The following is a 23,654-nucleotide window of genomic DNA, read 5'->3' on the forward strand; positions in this document are numbered from 1 at the left end:
TTTCTGACAGTACTTAAAATTTTATATTATTATATGAAAAATACATTGAATTTTTAAAATCTTCCAAAGCAACCTAGAAAATACAAAATTTTCAGGAGATGATTTTTACTACAAAGGACATTACTGTGATGTTAATATGAGTTTTGAACTTCAAACTCTATACATTTTATATTCATTTCTATATATAACTTCACAGAATTAATCACTTTAAAAAGGAGAATAAAGGTAACAAGAGATAACCTAGAAACTCAGTGACAGCTCTGTTGAAAACTTAATTTCCTTAACAGAGGAGCATTGGCATCCGTGGGTAATAAAGAATAAAACACATACCTGACACCACCAAACCCTGTGTCTGGAATTGAAGGCTCTCTGAAAACTGAGTTACCTCTTACTTTCCGGATGATCAGAATGAACAACAATGAAATTCTCTCCAGAAATGTTTATTGAGCATCTACCATGTCTAAGGAATTGTAGGTATAGTAGGATGTATATGGGAAAATACAGAACCTTTTTTAAAGTAGTATAAAACTCATTAAAGAATGGGAGTGAAAGACAAAATCCAAAAACCGTAAGGAAGGTATGAAGGCTCAGTAGGAAGATAAGAGTTTGAATTTTCTGTGCTCTGTTTTTGTAGGTCACCTAGGACACAGATGCATCACTCAATTATCAGACACATTACCCAACTATATTATGGGATCAGGAGAAGGGATCTGATCTCACGTCTCAGACACCAATGGGGCTATTCTCAGCCTGCACACATCAGTAGGCGCCATGGCTTTTTCATATTTTGAAATACAGGAAGCCCTGAACTAACCAAGTGACCCTCAGTGCAACTTTGCCTATGCTGCTCCACCTAGAGGGCCCCCTCCTGTCTCCACTTGCCCAGAAAGGAGAGGATTACAGCCTAGTCAGCAGGAGGTTTATGGCATCTACTCTGAATGGTCAGAGATCAGGCTGTACCTGTTGCTAAATATTTCGAATACCATCCCTGCTTAAATGTGAGTACTGAGTGAACACCATGTAGTTAACATCTTGGCATAATTAATCATAAAAATGTAAGCTTTGGTGGAGAAGCTTGATGCTTTCCATGACCTAGTTATTCTCCTTTTGTCCTTCCCTGCTGGCCCCAATCAACTCTCCTCTCTCTTTCCTTCCTGCTTTGTGAGCCATGGAGGCTGACTTCTATGGACTCTGTTGCTGGGGCTCCCCTGGTCTCTAACTACTGCTTTGATCCAAGCAATGGGATGCACTGAGAGCAGATCAGAAGACTGAAGGGCAGGAGGAGAGAGATGAGGTACTTATCTCCCAAGCCTGTCCTTTATGATGGCCTCCAGTTGCAGGCGATGGCTGTGTGGTACAGTTAGAGCTCCCATGAGGTGGTCTGCCGTGTTCCCACGTGACCATTCCCTCCCATGACCCTTCAGGCCAGGAGTACTAACAGCTTCCCACTGCTGTGAGCCCCTGAGGGCTTACCATCCCTTCTCAGTGTCCTTACCCCTGCCCACACCTTGTAAACTCCTTTACCAAACCCCCTTTGGTGAAACCCACTGACAATATCATCAGTCTCCTCCTGGCACCCTTACTGTGGACTCCATTTCTTCCCAAGTATCTCATACTACTTCCATGATTTTTGTTCAGCCAGGGCTTCTGCAATAGGTTGTGTAACATTTTCTGTCAATGAACTCACTTTTCATAACTTATGTAAATGTATTTTAGAAAAAAAAATTCTCATCACTGTTATAAATGAAAATTGGCAACAGATGTCAAAAATAGGAGGTAATCATAAAAACAGATTCAACAGGAAGCTCCCTTGCGGTGTGGTGGGTTAAGGATCCAGTATTGCCTCAGCTGCGGTACAGGTTGCAACTGCGGCATGGGTTCGATCCCTGGCCCAAGAACGTCCACATGACTTGGGTGCCCTGGGTGGGGCCCAAAAAACAAAAAACAAACAAACAAAAAAAAACAGATTCAACAAAAATAAAGGTAGCACTATGAAGTCTAAGCTACTGTGTCCATTTAGACTCTGAGTCTCTGATGTCATTTCCTTACAGTAGAAAGATAAAGCAGCAAGTAGTAAGGTATTTAAATCATAGTAATATGAAATTGAAACCTTCCCATTGATATACAAATGTAAGAAACTTAAACACTTTCTCACCAACAGATGCAAAGTTATTTATGTATCTGTGTACAATCCAATCTTCTTGACTGCTACCAGGGGTGCCTGACCCAATCTAGGGAAATATACGTTGGCTTTACTAATGCTTTACTTGTCACAGGGACCAGAATCCACACTAGAACCTCCCACTTAGGTGAGTGACTTTTGCTGACATTTCCAGACTGAATGGAGGTTTAACTCTGGGCACACGAATGCAGGGGAGTTTATGAAGAAAACGCTCTTCTAAACAGTTAAGAGTAAAGAGCACGCAACCTATAACTTTTAAACAGCATCCACTCCTGTCAGGCACTCTTCTTGTGTCTTATAAATACTGAAACATAGGAATGTGAGCACCAGAGAGGACTCTGGAGATCATCTCACCCAAATTAGACAGATTTACTGATCAGGAAATTGATGTACAGGTAGGGTTAGTAACTTATCTACAGCCTTATAGCTACAATATTGATTTCTACGTAAGGCATCTCCCCCAAGCCTTCCTATGCTTCAGCAGTAAGTGCTTCCCAGTCATCCCAGGGGTGACAGACAGAAGCAGGCTTAGGTAGGTCTCCCTTCCCCAAAAGCAGAACAGCTGGGTTATAGAGGAACATGGAGAGGCATCATAAAGACCATCAGAATCAGCAGTTTGCACAAGGTTAAGAGTTAGATTTGAGTCTCCTGTCAATTTAGCATTTTTCCAAAACATTTTTTTCTTGCCTCCCTACCCCCTCCCCACCCCACCAGTTGAAGAGAGAATCATGAACACCTGAAATAGCTGAATATTAATCACAGAGCAATGCATAAACAAGCAAGCATGAGGCTATGCTATTACAAATCACATATTCAAGGGCGCAGGAACAAAGAGTAAAAATCTGGCCAGAATACTTGGAGAAGTTAAGCTTCATGTTCAGATATTAATTGTATCATTCTGTGTTCACACAAAGAAATAAATCTTCCTGAATTTTACTATTACATTTTAACTGTTGGAAACACTCACCATGCAACTCAATTAATAACTAACCCTTATGAGGCATTATTTTGAAGGTATAATGAAATTATGAGAAAGAAAAGAAATACTTTCTCTTAAGAACCATATAATCTAGTTAAGGAGATAGGCAATATACATAAGAGGTAACCACTGATAAAAAACAATCAGGGTAGTTCATGAATAATTCTAAATAAGATCACCTAAGATAGAGAAATTCAGAGATCAAAAGCATAAAATGACATTGACCATGGAGATCCTGATAATTTTTTTTTAGAGTTCAACCTTCATACTGAGGACAGTGTGAAACATTAGAGGTACTTCAGCGGGGACTGATATGATCATGTGACACAAATACAGTAATGAACATATATTTATTGAGTTTCTAGGAACATACCTTGTTAGACCTTTGGTCTTTGAGTTCTCCCTTATTCAATTCATAGCAACACTCTAACTTGTGTCTCAAACATTCTTCCCTCCAATTTCTGTGAGACTGAAGTTAAGTCTACTCTAAAATATTTTATGAAGCAAATTACATATTTGGAGGGAAAGTATTAAGACATAAAGTGAGAAATGGGTATGTTTGGAAGAATATATTACAGAGTAATCACAATAATAACACAGAAGTTAAAAGAAGTTAGGTTTACAAATGTCTGTCATTATTGAACTGAAGTGATATATTTTATTAACTGATTAAAATACAATGTTTGAGTCCTTAAGCACTAAGAATACAAAACAAAGAGGGTTCCTTCCCTCATAAAATTTATAGATTAGCACAGTGACAAACCAAGAGTCTGCAGATGAATGCTTTCATGGGAGCAGTTTATGATGTAACAGAACACATAGACAGGACACTTAATGAAGACGAGCTGTCATGGAAGCTTCCTGGAAGGGGCCAATAAAGTATCTGAAATTTTGGAGGTCTGATCTTAGATGAAACTGTAAGTTTACTGTCCTGAGGCTCCATGGTTAAAAACTATTCTCAGATTAAAAATAAGAACCATCTCCCCAAATAAAAAGGTTATAGTAATTAAGTTTTTGTGCAGGAAAATGGCAGCTTGAAGTTGGTGAAACTTACGACGTTTCAGTGATGCAAGAATAGAATCCAAAGTTTTAAGATGCTAATGGGAAGTAGTTCAGGAAATACTCCTACTGTCTGATGGTTAACTGAATGGAATCCTTTCCTTCATTCAGCATAGATCAAATTTACTCACAATTATTCTCATCCAGTAACTATTAGAAAAGAAAATGGCAGGATGACTACAAATCTCAGCAGACATTTGATGCACTCAGAAATTTAGTAAATCACTCAAAATGAAAATACCATAATTCAACTATTAAGGGCTTGATTGAACTAGTAATTTCATATAATAAAATACCTTCATTAAATGTCACTTAACTGCCAAATCAGAACTGTAGAGCTTAGATTTCAACTTGTGCCAACATCTGGAGCAATACTCAGTATTGATAATCCTGATTCATGGAATGATTTTTCTCTAATTTGTTTCATTATGCAGCACATATAATTAGAACTACTGAAAATAAATACTGCAGAGTATTCAGTTAAAGAAGCACTGTAAAAATAGTACACAATTAACAGCTCTGGAGAAATTACATTTTACAACTATTTTTACTGTTTATGAAACTGGGTTAATGTGCAATATATATCTCATAAAATAAATAAATCCTGACAGAGAAGAATAAAGTCCTTGGCTGATTATTTAATTGTTCTCTTAAATAAAGAACACAAAAAAGGGAAAGATGACCAAGAAGCATAAGAACATCACATGACATCATATACTTGGGTATGGAAGACAAAATGGGTCAAAATTAAATTTATGTTGGAGTTCCCGTTGTAGCTCAGTGGTTAACAAAACCAACTAGTATCCATGAGGATGTGAGTTCGATCCCTGGCCTTGCACAGTGAGTTAAGGATCCGGTGTTGCCTTGAGCTGTGATGTAGGTTGAAGACATGACTTGGAGCCTGTGTTGCTGTGGCTGGGGTGTAGGATGGCAGCCACAGCTGCAATTCGACCCCTGGCCTGGGAACCTCCATGTGCCACGGGTGCGGCTCTAGAAAGACAAAAGACAAAAAAAAAAAAAAAAATTAAATTTATGTTCATCTCAATGCCTGTTATGTGCCAAATACTGAACTCATAAAGATGAATAAAGTAGAGATCCTGTCACAAAGTTCAGGTTATACGTTAAACATAAATATGGCTGCCATTTCTTGAGCACCACTCAGGACTAGCTAAGTGCTTCATGAACATCACATCAGCAACTCTGCCATGCATTATTATCCCTGTATTTCAGAAGAGTAAACCAATTGGCAAATATGTGAGAAGACCCCAGGCACACTGCTAATATGTGGCAGCGCCAAGAATTGATCCCACGTCAGTCCAACTCCAAAGACCGTACTCCAAACCCAATAGGATCTACAATCAAAGGCCACCAGATGTCAAACCACAATGACAGCAGGATGCGAACAGATGGCTGCTTTCTCCTCATCCTCTATAAGCCTTGTTTCTTCATTATTTTTCTAGGTATACTAATTTACTCGGAACTTGGTAAAATCAAACTATATACAGATGCTTAATCAATAACCACTGCTCATTGTCCATTAGAAAATTAGATTTGGGTTTCATTCTTTTTAACATAACCTATTGGAATATCATTACATTTATTAATTAATTGCTTTCAGCACAGTACTTCTATTTAATAACTAAAATACGTCACATTCTTTAACTTTTAGGCCCTTCATCATCTAAGTTTATCTCAGGAAACTAGCTCTCATTTTTATGGTAATGTTTTACCTAATTCATTCTTAATCTTTTTTACTAATGAAAAATGAAGTGATTAAAAATAATTTAATCGAATATGAAATCTCTAAATTACTTTTAAGAAACATATTTTTCCCTTTAGAGACATGCTTCTTTCCTACCAATATATTTATTCTCATGGAAAATTTATAAATAGAACTTTATTTTGATATTAACCCAACTACAGCCTCCTCTTGAGTTGAATGGAAATGACTTAATTGACCATTCTTATATATTTTTTTTAACTTTTATCCATTTTTGATTCTTATATGTTTGAAATCAGCACTCTAGAGGAGCTTATGAAAAATGGCATGAATAATTAATAGCTAAGATAATAATGACAAGTTTGTTCAGATATTGCTTCAAAAGCTTTGTTGGTATGAAGAGGAAACGAAGAGAGAAAGATGCTAGGAAGAGAATTAGAGAGCGAGCTAGGAATGCATTTGACATCCATTCATTTACTTGCTAAATTCTTTATTCACATACTTTTAAATAGAAATTTCAGTGTATTTTTAGCAAAGCACAAACACATTTAATGGGATAACCACTATACATATCCACAGACCAATTCATAAAATGATGAAATGAAATAAATGTCAAGCAGTAACAAAATCTGTAATATTTCTAAAATTATGCCTATGGAGTTAATGGTTTTCCATTGCAAGATTAAACTCTTTTGTTGCTCTTCTAAAAGATATCATACATATTTTGTGGGCCCTTCCATTTTTCTTAGTCTAGTTTTCAGAATCAATGAAAGCCCTATAGGAAAAAATTGAAGAGTTATTGAGTAATATAATACAAAGCACAAATGACTTGGGGAAATGCACCAGAATATAGTCTTTGGAACAGATGAAACAGAATCTTTAAATTCCATATTAAGGTATTGTTGGCAAGGTGGTAAAAGCAGTGGTTCTACTTGCAAGGCAAAAATAATTTCAAAAACACAAACAAACCTCTTTTCACTGAAAGTTAGACATTCCTGTAGAAATTAAAGATTTGCCACATTCTGACACAGTCATTTTTTCAGCACAAAATAGCAGCAGTGTTTGAAAGCAGTCATGCAAGCAAGCAGCCTTTCTCAATCCTGCTCTTTTAATCCATGTAGTTCCTATCAATATTAACCTCTTATAGAAATTCGTGTACAATATAACCACTGAACTTTCTTGACTACGAGTGTTACTGTAGCTGTTAGTCATCCCTATAATGCATTTTGCAATCAGCTAAATCATCAAAGTATTTTTTAACAATGAACAGTTCAGAAGTGACAGATCTACTTTCTTGTTCACAACTGCTTATCAGAGAATAGATATCACATATGTTTTCCAGGTGCTTCCTATAGTTAGGATACCTTCACAGAAGCCGCTCATGAAAGATAAGGTCATAAAAGAGATGAAAAATGTGTGAGCTTCATACACTTATGGTTTTATCATCAGACAAGATAGCTTTGGTTAAAGGACTGTAACAGTCAAAAACAGAAAACTGCAGCTCGTATTGAAGGGCGAGGACATTTAAGTTTAAGATTCAGTTTGTGTTTGCTTTGCCTAATAGCTTCACTATATTGTTTGGCTTAAAACAATTGTTTGGTTATATGTTATCCAAACAAAGGTGTCATGTTAAATTAACTCTGCATTGCCAAATTACATACACAGTTATATCTCCAGAGACAAAAAATAAAACATGCAATTGGTACCCCCTTTTTGCTAATACTTAGAAATCTAAACATTTCAACCCTTTGAAAAGAACTGGCTCATTATCTGGGCCTCCCTATAATCATGTCTAACTCAAGTCTCCCTTGACTTACTATGCATGTCTAAGAAAATGGAGGATTTTGCCATGTTCTGGATTGTTATATTCAGTGCACAAATATTTTTTAAATGCATGTGATTTCCTTGTAACTTATATAATGGCCGTCTTCATACCCCAGAATATGAAAAATTAAATAGATCAAAACAGAATCTATATTTATTTTATGATAAATTTTCAGACCCTGGATCGGGAAACAATCCTGAAATATGTGATGAGAGTGGTCCAGGGCTAAATCTGTCATTTTGAAAAGAAACTCAATCTCTATGTTCAGGGGGTGACTACTGTAATTTGTGGTATTTTATTATAGCTAGGAAGGGAAAACTATGAAAATAGTAACATTTATGGTAACTGTTTCAGATAAAAGTCACATTCAAAGTATGGATAACTTAGGAAGAAAGAACAGTAATTTATAAATCCTTTCTACAGTCCTGAACACTTATCCCTGATGTCAATATTAGCCTCTAGGTAAAAAAGTATTTTTATCATATCAAAGTTTAATAAGTTCATTTAAGATTTAGAGCATAAGAGAAATTTCCACATGAGATAAAATAAGGCAAATTCTCAGCAGTGTATCATTTAAGAATTTCCACTCCTCCTTGTTTTTTCCCAATGAGTCAAATATATAAGCAAATGTGGGGTATCTTACTTAAAAAGATATTTCTAAAATAGGTATTTCAAAGTTTATATTTAAATAATCTTTATTTCCTCTTCCTCTGCTCCCCACAAAACTCAAAAACAAACAAAACAAAAACCTCACTGTAACTAAAAATAAGAAAGTCATTGCAACTACTATAATCCATTCCAAAGAGGAGTCTACAAAATGAAGGCACTTCTTATTCCAAAGAAGAGACAAAGTAATGCCTGATGGTCTATAAATGAGAATACTCTAAACTGAAATCGACCTATTCACAGATCTGTTGCTCTGCTATCCACTAGCCCTTCAGTTTCCCCACCTCAGTCTTTAAGCTTCAAATCCAGCCTTCCCTTTGGGAAATCACCACCACCACCACCATCATCAACAGCAACAAAAACTAAAGCCAAATTTTACAACATCCCAAACTGTCTCCCCAACAATCCAACCTTGTCCACGCAGAAAGATCCAATCAATTTGAGAAAGTATTGATCTTTGAATATTGCTTTCCTCATAACTGCATTGTTTAGTATTATTTACTCTTTCCTTTTTAACGATTCATTTCAAAGAGGCTTCTCCATCTCATAATCCATTGAAGAATTTAAGTCCTAAGCAGTCACTCTTTACCATAGTGTTCCATCTCTACAAAATAATGTACTCATCATAAATAGACTTTATTCCAGACACACATCTAAAAAGCTAAGGGCAATGGAGACTGCATATTGTGGGACAGCAGCTAACAAAGACTTTGGTCCCTATCAGAATGCCCTTTATCCACCACTAGTTCAAACACCCTAATGATGATAAATGACTCTTAGAGCTCACAAATAGGGGATAACATTTATTTCTTCTGATAAACCTTGTTTTTTTCCTACTATTTGACCACTGGAATTACATATAGCTTACTCTTTCCTTTTTCTCTCTCCTATGGCTTATGGGAAGCTCAGATTTGCATGTAATGCTTCAGTTTTCAAAGTATTTATCTTTGTTTCTTACGCTTCCTCTCACTACTTCCTGGCCTTCACCCCATGATCACTGTCCTTCCTGATTTCTCTGGCCAATACACCTCCCTCCTGGGCCAACTCCCACCACAGTCCGCACTGCCCTCTCAGCCTGCTCCCTAGTCTCTAGCAGTCACACACTGTTCCCTCTACCTGGAGCCCCTGGCTTCTTTTTACTTAATTAATGTTTACTCAGCATTAGAATGCAACTCAAGTGTCACATTCTCTTTTTTTTCCCCTCATTTTAAAAAGTTTTAGGGAGTTCCCTTGGTGGCTCAGCTGTTAACCAACCCAGCTAGGATCCATGAGGATGAGAGTTCAATCCCCAGCCTTGCTCAGTAGATTAAAGATCTGGCTTTGTCATGAGCTGTGATGTAGGTTGCAGACGTGGCTTGGATCCCGCATTGCCTTGGCTGTGGCTGTGGTGTCAGCTGGCAGTTGTAGCTCCAATTCAACCCCTAGCCTGGGAACTTCCATATGCAGGTGTGGCCCAAAAAAGCAAAAAAAAGAAAAAGTTTTATTGAGATACAGCTGATTTACAATGTTGTGATAATTTCTGCTCTACAACAAAGCGACCCAGTCAGTCATACATATACACACATTTACATACATCCATTCTCTCTCAGATGCTTTTCCCACTTAGATTATCACAGAATGCTGGATAGAATTCTCTGTGCTCTACAGCAGGTCCTTGCTGGCCAGTCATCCCATATACCTCTATGAGCATATTGCCAATCCCAACTCCAGTCCACCCTCTCCCCCCTCCACCTGTCCGCTTTGGTAACCATAAGTTTTTTTCAAAATCTGTGAGTTTCTGTTCTGCAAATAAGTTCATTTGTATACTTTTATTGGATTTCACATGTTAAGTGACATCATGTGATGTTTGTCTTTCATTCTCTAACTTCACTTAGTATGATAATCTCTAGGTCATTTGAGCTTCTTTACTCTTTCAAATCACCCTATACCACTTGTGTGACTATTTTATTAATGTCAGCCTCCTCAGTATAATTCTAGAATAGCCAGACCCTTCTCTCCATTTACTCACGTGGTAATCACAGTATGTCTCAAAATATCTGATATAGCAGGTGTTCCAATAAATAGTTATTGAATTGGGTAAAGTATGCATGGGATATGGACTGACTGCCAGTCACAATGCTTTGGGTCATCCATTATCCCAATAATCAAGCAGAGACAAGTAAAAATGATGCCCTTTGCATAAGCTAAAAACTCTACATAGTAACAGAATTTAAAGGTGGGCAGGTGGCCACGTGATAATACAGACCATGCTTCCCAGCCTCCCTTTTTGTGAGGTGGCCCGTCTCTTAAGACTAAGTTCTGGACAATAGGATGCAAGTGGGACAGTCCTGGGGCAGCTTCTGGGAAGCTGTTCTTATAGCTGAATCTAATCCTAAGGAAGTTTTCCTGGGGAGGAGGGGGGGAGACATGTATTCTAGGTTACATCAGTCTTGTCCAAGCCCAGATCCATATCCAGCTTTCACTACTGGGGATGGTCCCAGTATGTTCTCACGAGACCCATTCAAATTCTTTTTACCACAAGGTCTTCCCACAGCACCTCCTCCCTCAGGGCCAGCAAGAGGTCCTTGGTGACTGATAACACAAGAAAAACAGAGATAGCACAAGCAGCATCCTCTAGATTTTCCAGAAACGTGGGAGAATGTTTTCCTCTCTCTGCTTTAATTTTTAACACTGTGCTTTCATGAGTATGCATGCTCTCTTTAGGCTGGAGGCAAATTATCCTAGAATGATTAACAGATCTGAGATTCAGATATCTACTGTAAATGCCAAGACATTTTAGGAATATTATTCAAGGTTTTCCAAAAATTAGGAGGTTAAAGCCAAACAACATTCTTGATCATTGCTGTCTCCTATGAGATCATCCATATTTACTGAAGGTACTAAACAGGGGTCAATTCAGGCTTTTTGGGGCCTGAAGCTTATTCAGTTTGGGAGGCCCCTCCATAAAAGAAGAATGCAAAGTTAGAATTACAAAATTAAGTGCAGAGCCTTGGAGGAGTCTGTGCAAGTGGGACATAGCTTCAGAACACTGAACTAATTAAACAATTGATAAATAAATTAAAAGGGTGAAATGAGTAGATCAAATACTTTTGGCGATGGTAAGTGTGAACATAAGGTATGCGTTTTCCATACATTTTCAAAATCCATGCCTTTTACTAATGATCTGATTTTTTTAGGGCCACTTCAGAAATTTCCCAGCACAAACTGCCAGTATTATAAGACAACATCATTCCTTCCTAAATTAAGTTTTCCTTAGGATATTAGCTTCTTTTCCCTATCGTTTTTTATTTTCAGTATCACTCTACATTTCTTTAGAATTGTTTCTGGTTATATGTTACTGTATTCTGGTATTCCCTTCAGTAGTCAGGATATAGGAGCACGGGACACAGGCTTAAATGAGGCAGCTCCATGTTGGTGTATAGTTTCCACACTGGAATGATGTGTGTTTCCACAGGGAAGCTTGAAAAAGGAATATACCGCTTCCTTAATCAGCACAACCTAACATTTCCTCCAATCCTTATATATGTATTCCCTCATGTCACCTGTCCATGTGTTTTCCTTCCTTTACTAGATGACTGTATCTTTAAGAAATAAGAACCTTCTGGATATGCTCCCCTTTCTGCCTTTATAAACACGCGGTCATTTATAGGCACTCACATTTTGAATACTAGAAACAAGTAACACAGATTTTCAGTGTTAGTTAACTAGCCTGGACCATAATTTGCATTGGGGAAAAAAAAAAAAAAAAGGAAAAAGAAAAGGTTATCTAAGACCCAAAAAACAGTGTCTCTTGGAACAGAAACATCAAATCCTATTGTTACATGGGGCAGGGGACCAGGGCGGGCGGTGGGGGGGCAAAGTGTTTTATACATCGGTGCTATAGATTTCCACTTTGATAAATCTCTACCTTTAAAAATAATCCTGAAAAAGACCCTCCCTTCTCTATATGTCAGAAAAATATAATCACAGCCTACTGTCTGGGCAATTCCACTTTCCATCTCTGCTATGTGCGTAAGACTTGGTAAGATACAGCTACTGTCAAGTTGCAGAACAGTTCCTTGTCTAATCTTTGTACTTCTCCAGATCTTTGATACAGAACCTGTTAGAATGTATTGCTTACTTTTCCAGTTCCTATGTTTATCTCACTTCCACTCTTACCATCTGCTGCACTGCATTTCCTTCAGAAAAGTGAAAAGTTTTCACAGTACCCAGAGCTTTCCCTGCAAACAATACTCTCTTCCCCTCTTCCTTCCTTCCTCTCTCTGCCTTTTATTTGGCCTTATTTTGTGCTAAGGTCAAGCAGTTTTAAAGAGTTCGCCTTGCAAACATTTCTATAGGGCTGAAATTCCTATCCAAATGGTTTTGATGGATTTGTAAACATTCTTGCCATTTATTACTATCTTCTGCCCAAGCACACACATTTTGGTTTGTCCCCAGTCTTTTGAATTACCTGAAAACAACTTCACAAGAAACAAGCAATGAGAAATTGTGGCTTATTTGATGCCACCAAATCAGAGGAACATAATCATCCAGTTAGTATAATGAGTCTAAAGAGCTTTCAATATAGCCCTCTCATTATATCAAAATGCCAACTGTACTTACCACAAATTGCTTTATAGGGATAGTGACTTTAAGGAGTACCGAAAAGACAAATATTTTAAGCGCATCTTTAATTTATTTACTTCGTCCTTTTTAAATTATTTTTATGTATGCCATTACCCTGACATAGCATGTCTAATAAGTGGTAAAAATACCTTGAAAAAGTGAGTTTTTTACTTCAAATGTCCAGGCTTCTTCAGATGTGTTCATCTCCTTCTGTAAGGATTATATAATGATGGACATCAGAAAATGAAATTAGCTCTCTCTCTCTCTCTCTTTTTTTTAAGTATAGTAACCTAGATTTGAATTTGGTATTAACCTTTAATAATTCTGTAACTTTGGCGAAGTTACTGAACTTCTGGAATTCGCAGATGAAAACAACATCTACCCTGAAGGACAGTAAGTTGATTAGAGATGATACATGAACAACCAGATGTCTGACTTGTGGGAGCAGTCACCAAATGGAAGTTGTTATTACCATTATTATAATTACTGTAATTGGTATGTAGTCTCAGTGCCAATCTCTGGAATCTCATTGAACTACAAAAAAGCTGAAACAGCAATCTGCACTCGTTATCAGTATTTGCTTCATTGGTGTAACACATTCAGTTAGTTTTACGTGACCTTTAAAGAACAACAAAAAAGTGACTGACTATATTACTATAATTAAATTCATCATACCAAAGCTTTCTACATTTCCTGTTACACATTCTACATTTAGCACCACCAGAGGTAGAGATTATCCCATCAGGTAATGGAAGGGCAAATGCTTTAATACTGCCTGTTGCTTCTGGAATGATAATCAAAACATTGTAAGAAATTTTACATACTAACAAGAAACTATGAATTTTATATTAGAAGATTAAGAGCTTTGAAAATCTTATTTGATTGAAACCTAAAACATGCTAGTGCAGAACCAAGAAAATGTTTTTTAAATCATTTATGATGTTTAAGGTTAAAAAGTGGAAAAGACGTGGCTACTTCCAAGAGATCAGTTTCTCTCAAATGATAGCATTTTATCTCAAGTTATCATGGGACCAACAGTAGGATGCAAGATTGTCAACCATGTTAATTCCATATGATTAAAACAAATTAGCTTCTCAGACTTCCCTAATGCTATTGATATTTATAATATCCTTTAAATAGAAAAACAAATTAAGAGTTGGTAGACGTAAATGATTGGCAAACTAATGTAGATCTGCATGGATTGTTTTACATTTTTTAATTTGAGCAAAATAAAATTGAAAAAATATGTTTTTAATTTTCAAATATATAACATATATAATTACATAATTACAACTTGAACCAGAAATTCTTCCTTCAAGAAACATGGACTCTACGCAAAATATCACTGAAAAAATGCAGCAATAAAAAAGGGCTTATAAGTGTGTAGTTTTCTTCTATAGCATTCATCTAAAATGAATGATTAATTAATTTAACATCTAGATTGAAAGTGAAAAAGTCAATCAATATTGTAGAAGTCCCCTAATATTCAGATGCTTAGCTTTAGATATATTTAAAAAAAAAAAAACGACAGGAGATTAAACTTTTCCTTTTCTCCTGACTTTCAACACTGTAGAGAAAACAACAAACTGATACTAAATTTTATAGGTCAAAAAAAGTTTTCACGTACAGAAACCATAAACATAAAATCAAAAAAGGCAATTTCTCTGATGGTAAAATATGCTTTATATTAATTTTTAATTTTATTATAAATAATAATGATGATGATATAAAATAAAGAAAACAAGCAAATCCTCAACATCTTATATAGTCAGGAAGTAGCAGAATGAAACAGGCTGTATTACAACATGAACTTGTTTCACAAGTTACAATTACATAATTATCGATTTTATTGAGTTTTAGTATATTTAAAAAATGCTTTTAGCAGATTGGACAATGGAGATCAGTTAATAGTCAGCTCACAGAAAAAATAATGAAGTTAGTTTATCATATGCAAAAAAGTATATATTATCATACATGATTCATATAAATGATATCATCATGACTCATTTTAACATTGCATAAAATCAATCACTTTAATTTTGTCGAAATTGTAATAATGATGTATCACAGATCAAAGATGAGATAAAGAGACAAAGCTTGACTTGACTCTCATAAAATACTAAGTCATGGACAAAATTCGGTATATTCTCTAATTCCATCAAAACTGAGAAAATGCTGACTCCCTTGTAAGCACAAATTGCCTTCAAATGCTCTTTCATTTTTCCAATAACGGTGGTTTAAAAAAAATATTTCAAACTGATTCCAAACAAAAAGCATATTTGGGGGATCTTAAGATGGCCAGAAGAGTGATGCCACAAGGCCACAAGATTTTCTTTTTTCCAATCTTATAAGAATACAAGTAGGATACTGTTATAGCCTCCAATTCTATATTTTAAAAAGAATTACTTTCCATTTTGCACTGCTGGATGAGTTATTCAAAACAAATTTAATGATTTTAGAATAAACTTTTTTAAAAGAAGTACTGGATCCAGGAAAACAGAGGGTTTGCCAAGGAACAATAATGTCATGTGGAGGGAGGGGGAAGTGGCGGCGAAGGAAAGGGAGGTCCAGGCCAAGCAAAGCTGGGGGCTGTTCAATCAGCTCTATCACGGGCTCCATCAGTGTCTCCACTCCAGCCAAATCCAGAGAAAACAAGGAGTCAAAGATTCAGGTCAATAAGCTTATAGGCGATTTGCACAAACAGCTCCTCCAGCAAGGTAAAAAACAAAGTCATATTGGCTTTTCATTCTTATTCCTTCTCTTTGAACTCCCTGGTCCAAACACACCCTGGAAATGTCAATGTTATATGCAAGAATTTAAAAAGCTCAGCCTCTTAATCCCGTTAAGAAAAAAGGAACAAAGTTGCCTGTAAAGATCTCCTTCCTTATTGAACTCAAAGTGATTATGGTAGAGCTGCCTTTTGCAGATTCTGATTCCAGTTGCCCAAGCAGCAGAGGCAAAAACATATCATTAAAGGCATAAATGGGGAGGAAAGAAAGCATATTGATGGAAAAGGATTTATGAAACACACAGAAATAGACTTTCTGAACTAAAAATAATAACAATAAAATGAAAAGAAGAAAATAGGAAACAAAACAGCATGAATGTTTTGCACTGGATTAAGTGAAAAACAAGCAGTTACCATTCCCACAATCAAATGAAGCTGTGTTTTCTTCTTTTCCACCTAATATTAAGAATCTAGGTAATATTTCTGTTGCTGTGCCTTAATAGGGAGTGATGACAATGCCAGTAATTTAGGCTTTAGTTTGTTACAGTCAGCAAGAAATATGGCTTTTCCTCAGTTATTTCTTAATTTTTACACAAAGATAAGTAACACGAATGATAGAAAGAAAAGAAGGAGATGGGAGAGAGGAACATTTCAACCAGTCCAGCAATCTATTGGCAGAAATAGTTAAGCATAACGATGAAATTATTCTGATTCTCAAGCCTCCTACTCTATATTTCCGATTCCAGGATGTGAAAAGTTACAGGGAACATATACCCAGCTCTGGTGTTGAGGAAGCAAGCAAAGCAATTCATACCAGCCTCAAACACCCCCAAACTGCTCTTCCGGAAACTCCATTAATGAGCTACAGATGGAGACGCATCAAGCCCTTGGCCAAAGGGATGATTCTGACTGGAGTTATCTGTATCTCCTGACAGCTTCCCCAATTTGCTTGCTTCCATTTCCTGCTTTAAGTTTTACTCTCTGCAGGCCTTTCTTCTCTAGGGATATACAAACTGTGTCCTGACCATGCCTCTTCTCCCAGTTATACCTCAACTCTCTCCTCTGTGGCTCACCCAAGCCTTCCACAGAGGTAAGAATCCAACAGATTCCTAGAACTACAAGTTCCACAGGTATGGCTACACCTCTCTTGCTCCCCCAGCTCTCTGCTGTCCTCTTCTGGCTTCCTGCAACACCAGCCTCAGAGGACAGCCAACTCGATTCTTTTTTTTTTTTTTTTTTTTTTTGTCTTTTTTCTTTCTTTCTTTCTTTTTTTTTTTTTTTTTTTGTCTTTTTGCCTTTTCTAGGGCCACTCCCGCGGCATATGGAGGTTCCCAGGCTAGGGGTCCAATTGGAGCTATAGCCACTGGCCTACACCAGAGCCACAGCAACGTGGGATCTGAGCCGTGTCTCCGACCTACACCATAGCTCATGGCAAGCCGGATCCTCAACCCAATGAGCAAGGCCAGGGATCGAACCTGAAACCTCATGGTTCCTAGTTGGATTCAGTAACCACTGCACCATGACGGGAACTCCCCAGCTTGACTCTTGAGCTCACTCCCTTCACTCAGATCCAAGTTCACCTACTCTATCATCACTCATCATAAAATAGCAGGCAGCACACATGCACCCAATGGTGTTCTATCACCCTTACCTGCATTGTTTTTTTCATGATGTTCAACATCATTCATATTATATAGTGTAAATTTATTTATTCTCTCTCTCATCCTAAGGGTGGGGATGGACTTTTGTCTACTACTATATCCCCAGCACCAAGAAGAGGGTCTGACACGTATCAGATGCTCCATATACAAATTACAGGGAGTTCAATCTATTGAACCAAACTGGAAGCTTCCGCAAACCTAATTAAATATCAGTTTATATTTGCTTTGGGTTTGGTATTAATTACTTCTGGGGCTAGAGCTAAATCCAAGTCTGAGTAACTCGGGCTTATTCTACTTTCTCTTCTCTTTTAAAGTTTCTGTAAGTAGAAATATGACCTTTCTTTTCTGCATATTACCTGGGGTCGAGTCTTTTTCAGTGTGGTGAGAATGTCCATTATTGTACTATCTCTGTTTCCTTATTTTATGGATTTCCCTTAGGCCCACTTTTTGTCAACCCTAATCTTTGCAGATTGAAGGACTCTAACATTAATGCATCTAAGTGAAGGACTGCACCCAGTGATTTCTCTGACCACTCTCCATATCTAGATAGTAGGACTAGAAGGTTTGTTTTTCTTCCAAAATCAACTTTTTTTTTCTTTTTATCTTTTTAGGGCTGCATCCACAGCATATGGAAGTTCCCAGGCTAGGGGTTGAATTGAAACTACAGCTGCAGGCCTACACCACAGCCAAAGCCACACGGGATCTGAGGTTTGTCTGCGACCTACACCACAGCTCTTGTCAATGCTGGATCCTTAACCCACTGAGCAAGGCCAGGGATCGAACCCTCATCCTCACGGATACGTCGGATTCGTTACTGCTGAGCCACATGGGAAACTCCCCCAAATCAACTCTGATGACATCATTTTACCTTTCAGACTTGGTTTAGAGGTGACGTCATCGGAGCCCAGTTTATAAGGACCTTTGGCAACTTTTCTAGAAAATCATTATTGATAATTCAAAGTTCACTGACACGAAGTTTCTTCGGAGGTTTCTGTTTGTTTGTTGATGGCATTCTGATGGCCTACTGATACTGGCCTGACAGTGTTCTCCTATTCTGTGACATCCCCCTGGAATATGTTCCAAGACATGTTTGTTTACTTTAATCATTAACACACTTGAATACTTCTCTGAGGAAACCACCTTCGAAACAACTAATCAGAGTAAACCAATTTTAGAGTTGCCCCAATGTCAACCCCACTATAAAACTGACTGTCCCTGAGTTTATCCAAGAATTGCTAATACATGAAAGCATTTCCACCTGCCAGCTGTGACATAACTAAAAGCTCTCCAGGTTGCTTTCCAGACCACCTATATTTCAATTTATATTAGTTGCCTTAGCTCTAAACCTACATTGATGTACTTCCATGTTTACTCTATAAACCAGACTAAAGGCAGAAAAAAGTCATTGAAGTAAATAAGTCAATACCACAGGAAACGTGTAGCACTTATGGACCCAGCCTTGATGTCTTCGTCATCTGTAAATTCAAGGAAATAATTCTTGCTTGTTTCCTTCCTCTCTGAGATACTGTAAGGCAAGATGCCAAATGATCTCAACTCATTGCACCAAAGAGGATGGTGCAAATTGAAAGTACTGCCTTATATTTTGCTAAAATTCTCAAAATCTAAGAATACCAAAGCCACTTTGAAAGAGCATCTTTCATTACAAAGATGAAAAATAAAAACATGAAATATGCAACTAACCCAAAGTAAAAACTGACACAGGGATCTTCAACAAAATTGTCAGATTCAAATTTTAGTCCTGTGACTATAACCAGGTTTTATTAAACTGATCTCCTCCATTTTTAATTGTGTAATTTATGCTTCAGATTCACATGATTAAGAATTCTACACATTTAAGGATGACAAAATTCTGATCAAGAGTTTTTAAGTTTTCTGCATAATATTACATTATGAGAGTGATTTGGGTCATATTTAATCACATGTTTTGTAATAACGAGCAACTTTACTAATATTAATAAACACTTCAAGACAGGAAAAAAAGCCTTCCCTTTGACAGCAAGAGAATAGATAATATCCACGTGGGACTGAGGAATATACTGCAATAATGAGGAAAGAGTAGTTCTAAATACTAAAAATACCCTGTATAATGTAGGAGCTCAATTTCAAAAGGAAGCAGGAACTTACACCTATAGAAGCTATGTCTCTACAGAGTAGAGATCTTTCTTTCTTCCTTTTTAGAAAAGGAAAGTTATAATAAGATATAATAGGATATGACTGCTTACATACAAAATACAGTTGCTAAAACACGAATGAAGATATATTGTAACTATATATTCTCAGGATTCTTTTCTGACAATGTGTCAAAAAACATTATTTGGAAAAGAAGATACTCTAACCATGTTTTTTGTGATCTGATTTTTTAAACTCCTATCCTTTGTTTGATAAGAAAAACACATTTGATGTGAAACCCAGTAAAGCAACTATGTCATTGCTAGATTTTGATCACAGCTAGATCTTTGGGCAAAGAAACTTTCCAAGTAATCCATTTACTTATATAAACTGACAATTTTTAAATTGTCACAAATGATTGAAAATATGTACAAAAATTATCTCATCAACGATCCCACCTTAAAGATTACTTTTCTTCAAAAGAATAGTTCTTACATGTTTTTTTCAATCATGACACTGGCATCATTAACCATTTAAATACTTATACTCTTTTAATGCCTAATCTATCTTCTTCCCTGCAACCGGCAAGAAAACATAATTATGTGCCACTGACACTCACATGTAAATTTCTGCAGAGAAATTAGACCCTAATTTTCCAAACAGAAAATTTTCTCTTCCTATTTTAGATAACCAACTTAAATGAAAAATGGATGGGATCCCTTGTATGACCTCAAGGGGATGCAGTACATATCAAAGCGTGTCTCTCTTTCACACCAGTTCTTAATAACATCAGTGGGAATTCCCTGGTCTCACATCTTCAGAGAGTAAAATAATGAAAATCTTTTTACTATTAAATAAGGCAACAGTAGTTTGAAATAGCAACGGTAGTATTTATCCTGAAAAATATTATGTGAAAAGTATAATTCTTATTCCTACCTATCATTACTTTGTAGTTTCAAACTAAACATTAGAGAACTATTTTTTTACTATACATTTGTTAATTATATGTTAATCCATTATCTATATTATATATTAACTATGTCTTCTATATTTTTCAAATTTCTAATTCTATCAAACAATAATATTCACTAAACAATGTTCTTAATAATAGTAATTAAGTTATTTTTTGGGTTTGTGTTTTGCTTTTTTGTTTGTTTGTTTTTAGTTCCTCAAGACCTGTCATTATTTTTCATGAGTTAAGATTCTGTTTAGTATAGAGGGAGACTATTATTCTGAGACTGTAATTATGCAATCATGTAATAAGCATCTGCCATAGTCTATTTTTTTCCAAGAAACTATTAACTTAAAACCTGGAGTTCTATATCCTTTCATTAAACACAGACCATCACCAATGATCATCCCAGAATGTAAAATACATCTAACAATACCTATTATTGCTGCCTCCCTGAATTAATTAAATTGACAAAAATGTCTGAATCCAAATCCTAATTCTTTTAAGGACAAGAGCAACAAGAATAAATGGTACTTTCTAACTACTGGTTCCTTCCTTTAGTGAAATCTCACAATATAAGGTAGGTAGTCTACATACAGTCAAGGATATATTTCTTGATAAAGATGGCAAATAGGATGCCATCAAACAGATTTAAAAACTCCTCCTCTCCAGCCAACTCTAATATGTAATGCTGTGGCTATGTAGCATCAAAAAATGGTTCTAACATACAAAACAACTAGAGAAAATATTAATTTGGCCTCAAATCTGAGTGAATACTAAGAAGGCCTATTCTGTCCAAGCCAATCTTGTTTTCAGTCAATAGTCTCTGATTGAGGAACAAGGACCAGGTTACAGAGCTATCTTGAGGTCTTCAGGAGTTAATGGTCAAAGAGGTTTCCTAAACTTCAGTGTATCCAAGAGCTGGTGGTGCCATTGCATTTCCTCAGCCTTCATGCATGGAATGCTACTGACCACAGGGGTAGGAACTGGCTGGCTTCTTTTGTTTTTAACACATCAACATCAGGAGAAAGTTATACTGAAGTAGTAATAATATGTATCGAATATATATTATATATACACATGTGTGTCACCATGGAGACATATATATTAGCAGTTTTGGGGGAGAGTATATCAGCATCCTTGATTTCAGACTGTCAAATCTGATCATCAAATTGACACAAACACATAATAAAATCTCTTCAGATAATATCTCTGCCTAGAAAATAAAAATGGTACAAACACAAACATAAACATACATATAGACATAAAGAGAGAGACACATACTCCCAGTCATACCCTCTGGGAAACAATCATAAAATCAACAAAAGCAGCTGTTCTAAACCCAGGAAGAGATCCAAGCACTTTGAAATCATATGCTGGTGCAGGAGCTAATAGGATCTATCTCACTTGCAGAGGCAAAACAATCAAATAAAAATAAATTGAAAAGAATAATAAGGAACCTTAAACACATTTTTGAAAAAAAAAACAAGTTAAATAATGAGTATACATGCCCAACGAGGATACAGTTACTGGCAAGGCCACTTGGCTCCCAGTTAAGGTTGGAAATACAATGAGATATAATGTTTCAAGTTCTTCTTCTGTTATAATGTTAGTGTATCAAAAGAATATCTAGAAGAGAGAAAGACTGTGTATTATTTGACAATATCTAAAAAAGCACCATCCTCAGTGTTGAAATCAGATGTCGAACACTTTAAAGTATTTAGTTTTCAATGAGTCAGAACCTTTGGTGCAGGCTCTCTGACCAGTTACCTGCTTACCCCCAATGCCTAATTCAGTAGCTTGCAAACAATTGACATTCAATAAATATTTGTCCTAATAAATGATAAACATCAAATGTATTATTGGTAATTGGCCAACAAACATGAAAATGTTTACAGTTAATTGGCCAATCAATACAAAACTTTAAATATACAGTATGACTTATGGATGATAACATTTCTCTTACCCTTCAAAATACTGTATCTTTAAAAAAACGCTGCACATATTTTCAGACTGTTGAGTTATGTAAGAGCACTCTGAACACTCCTCCTCCACTCTATCAATGCATTTTTTTCCACTATACAAAATCACCTGAGTAAATGGACTCACATATCCACATATTGCATCCAGCCATTAATGATTACCTTTGTTACAAAAGTATTCCACTTCTTCGCAGCTCAGATTTTCTTGCCCAAATTCTGTGGAAAAGCTTTCCTCCAGTGGAAAGTCCCCCTTTGAGATGATGTCTGTTTCCTCTGATGGACATTCTTCTTCTTCCTCTTCAATGGCATCTTCTAGCGGCCCTTGAAAAAGAACCAGGGACACTGTACCAAAAACATCCAAAGAAGAAAGTGAAATAAAATCCTTAAATAGGGTCTTTTTGATTAAGGTGGTGAGGAGAAGGTACTCTATGAATAACCCAAGTAGCACCAAAAGTGCTCACACAGGATAATACCACATCCATATTAACAAGTAAAGTTGCCATAAGAAGTAGAAGGAAACCAGTTCCTGAAGTTACTACATAGAAAGCAACCTCCATCTTCCATCTTCCCTACCCACAACTTGAAGCCCAAAGCTTTTTTTTTTTTTTTTTTTTTTTTTTAAATTCTCTCCTGAAGAGCAAACCTGTGCACTTATGCTCATTTGTTAAAATTAACTGCCTGGTAAAGAGTACAAGTCTCTTTTACACTGTTGTACAATTTTACCTGAGATTTTAATAAAGATTTAAAGTAATTGAATGCATTTTAATTGAACTGAGATTTTAATAAAGTCTATACTTTAAAAAAAAATCCATCTTAAGAGTGGATTCCGAGAACAGATTTCATTATATGTGTTTGAGGCTTGAAGAAAAATTACATATTTCTCTCCCTGATGAAAGCATAACCCTATTCATAATTAATTGAATTTTTTCTGAAATGAAAAGTAGTTTTTTAATGAAAAAATGTAATTTGTATTTATGTGATACTTTTTCTGTAATAAAAATACAACTTCCTTAGAGTGAATGAGAGTGAGGCGCATTACATTAATGGCCTGATTTTATTTGAAAGGAAAGGGAGGGCTGTAGATGTTCAGATGGATTTGAAGTGGACGACATGGGACTACCGCATTACCGACTGTGAATTTCTTACTGCCCTAAAGAATCAAAGT

At 36.3% G+C, this 23,654-nt stretch overlaps 1 protein-coding gene across 1 annotated transcript in view; it reads right to left on the reverse strand.

Annotated features, from left to right (window-relative positions):
• The window catches only part of ZFPM2 (zinc finger protein, FOG family member 2), a gene marked incomplete at its 5' end in the record, with an annotated part of 388,259 nt that extends 365,449 nt beyond the window's left edge, over window positions 1–22,810 (reverse strand). Inside the window, 1 exon segment of the mRNA NM_001195374.1 lies at window positions 22,652–22,810. Within this exon segment, the coding sequence (NP_001182303.1) occupies window positions 22,652–22,810 (159 nt within the window).

Source organism: Sus scrofa, chromosome 4, assembly GCF_000003025.6.
Source record: "Sus scrofa isolate TJ Tabasco breed Duroc chromosome 4, Sscrofa11.1, whole genome shotgun sequence".
NCBI classification, from domain to species: domain Eukaryota; kingdom Metazoa; phylum Chordata; class Mammalia; order Artiodactyla; family Suidae; genus Sus; species Sus scrofa.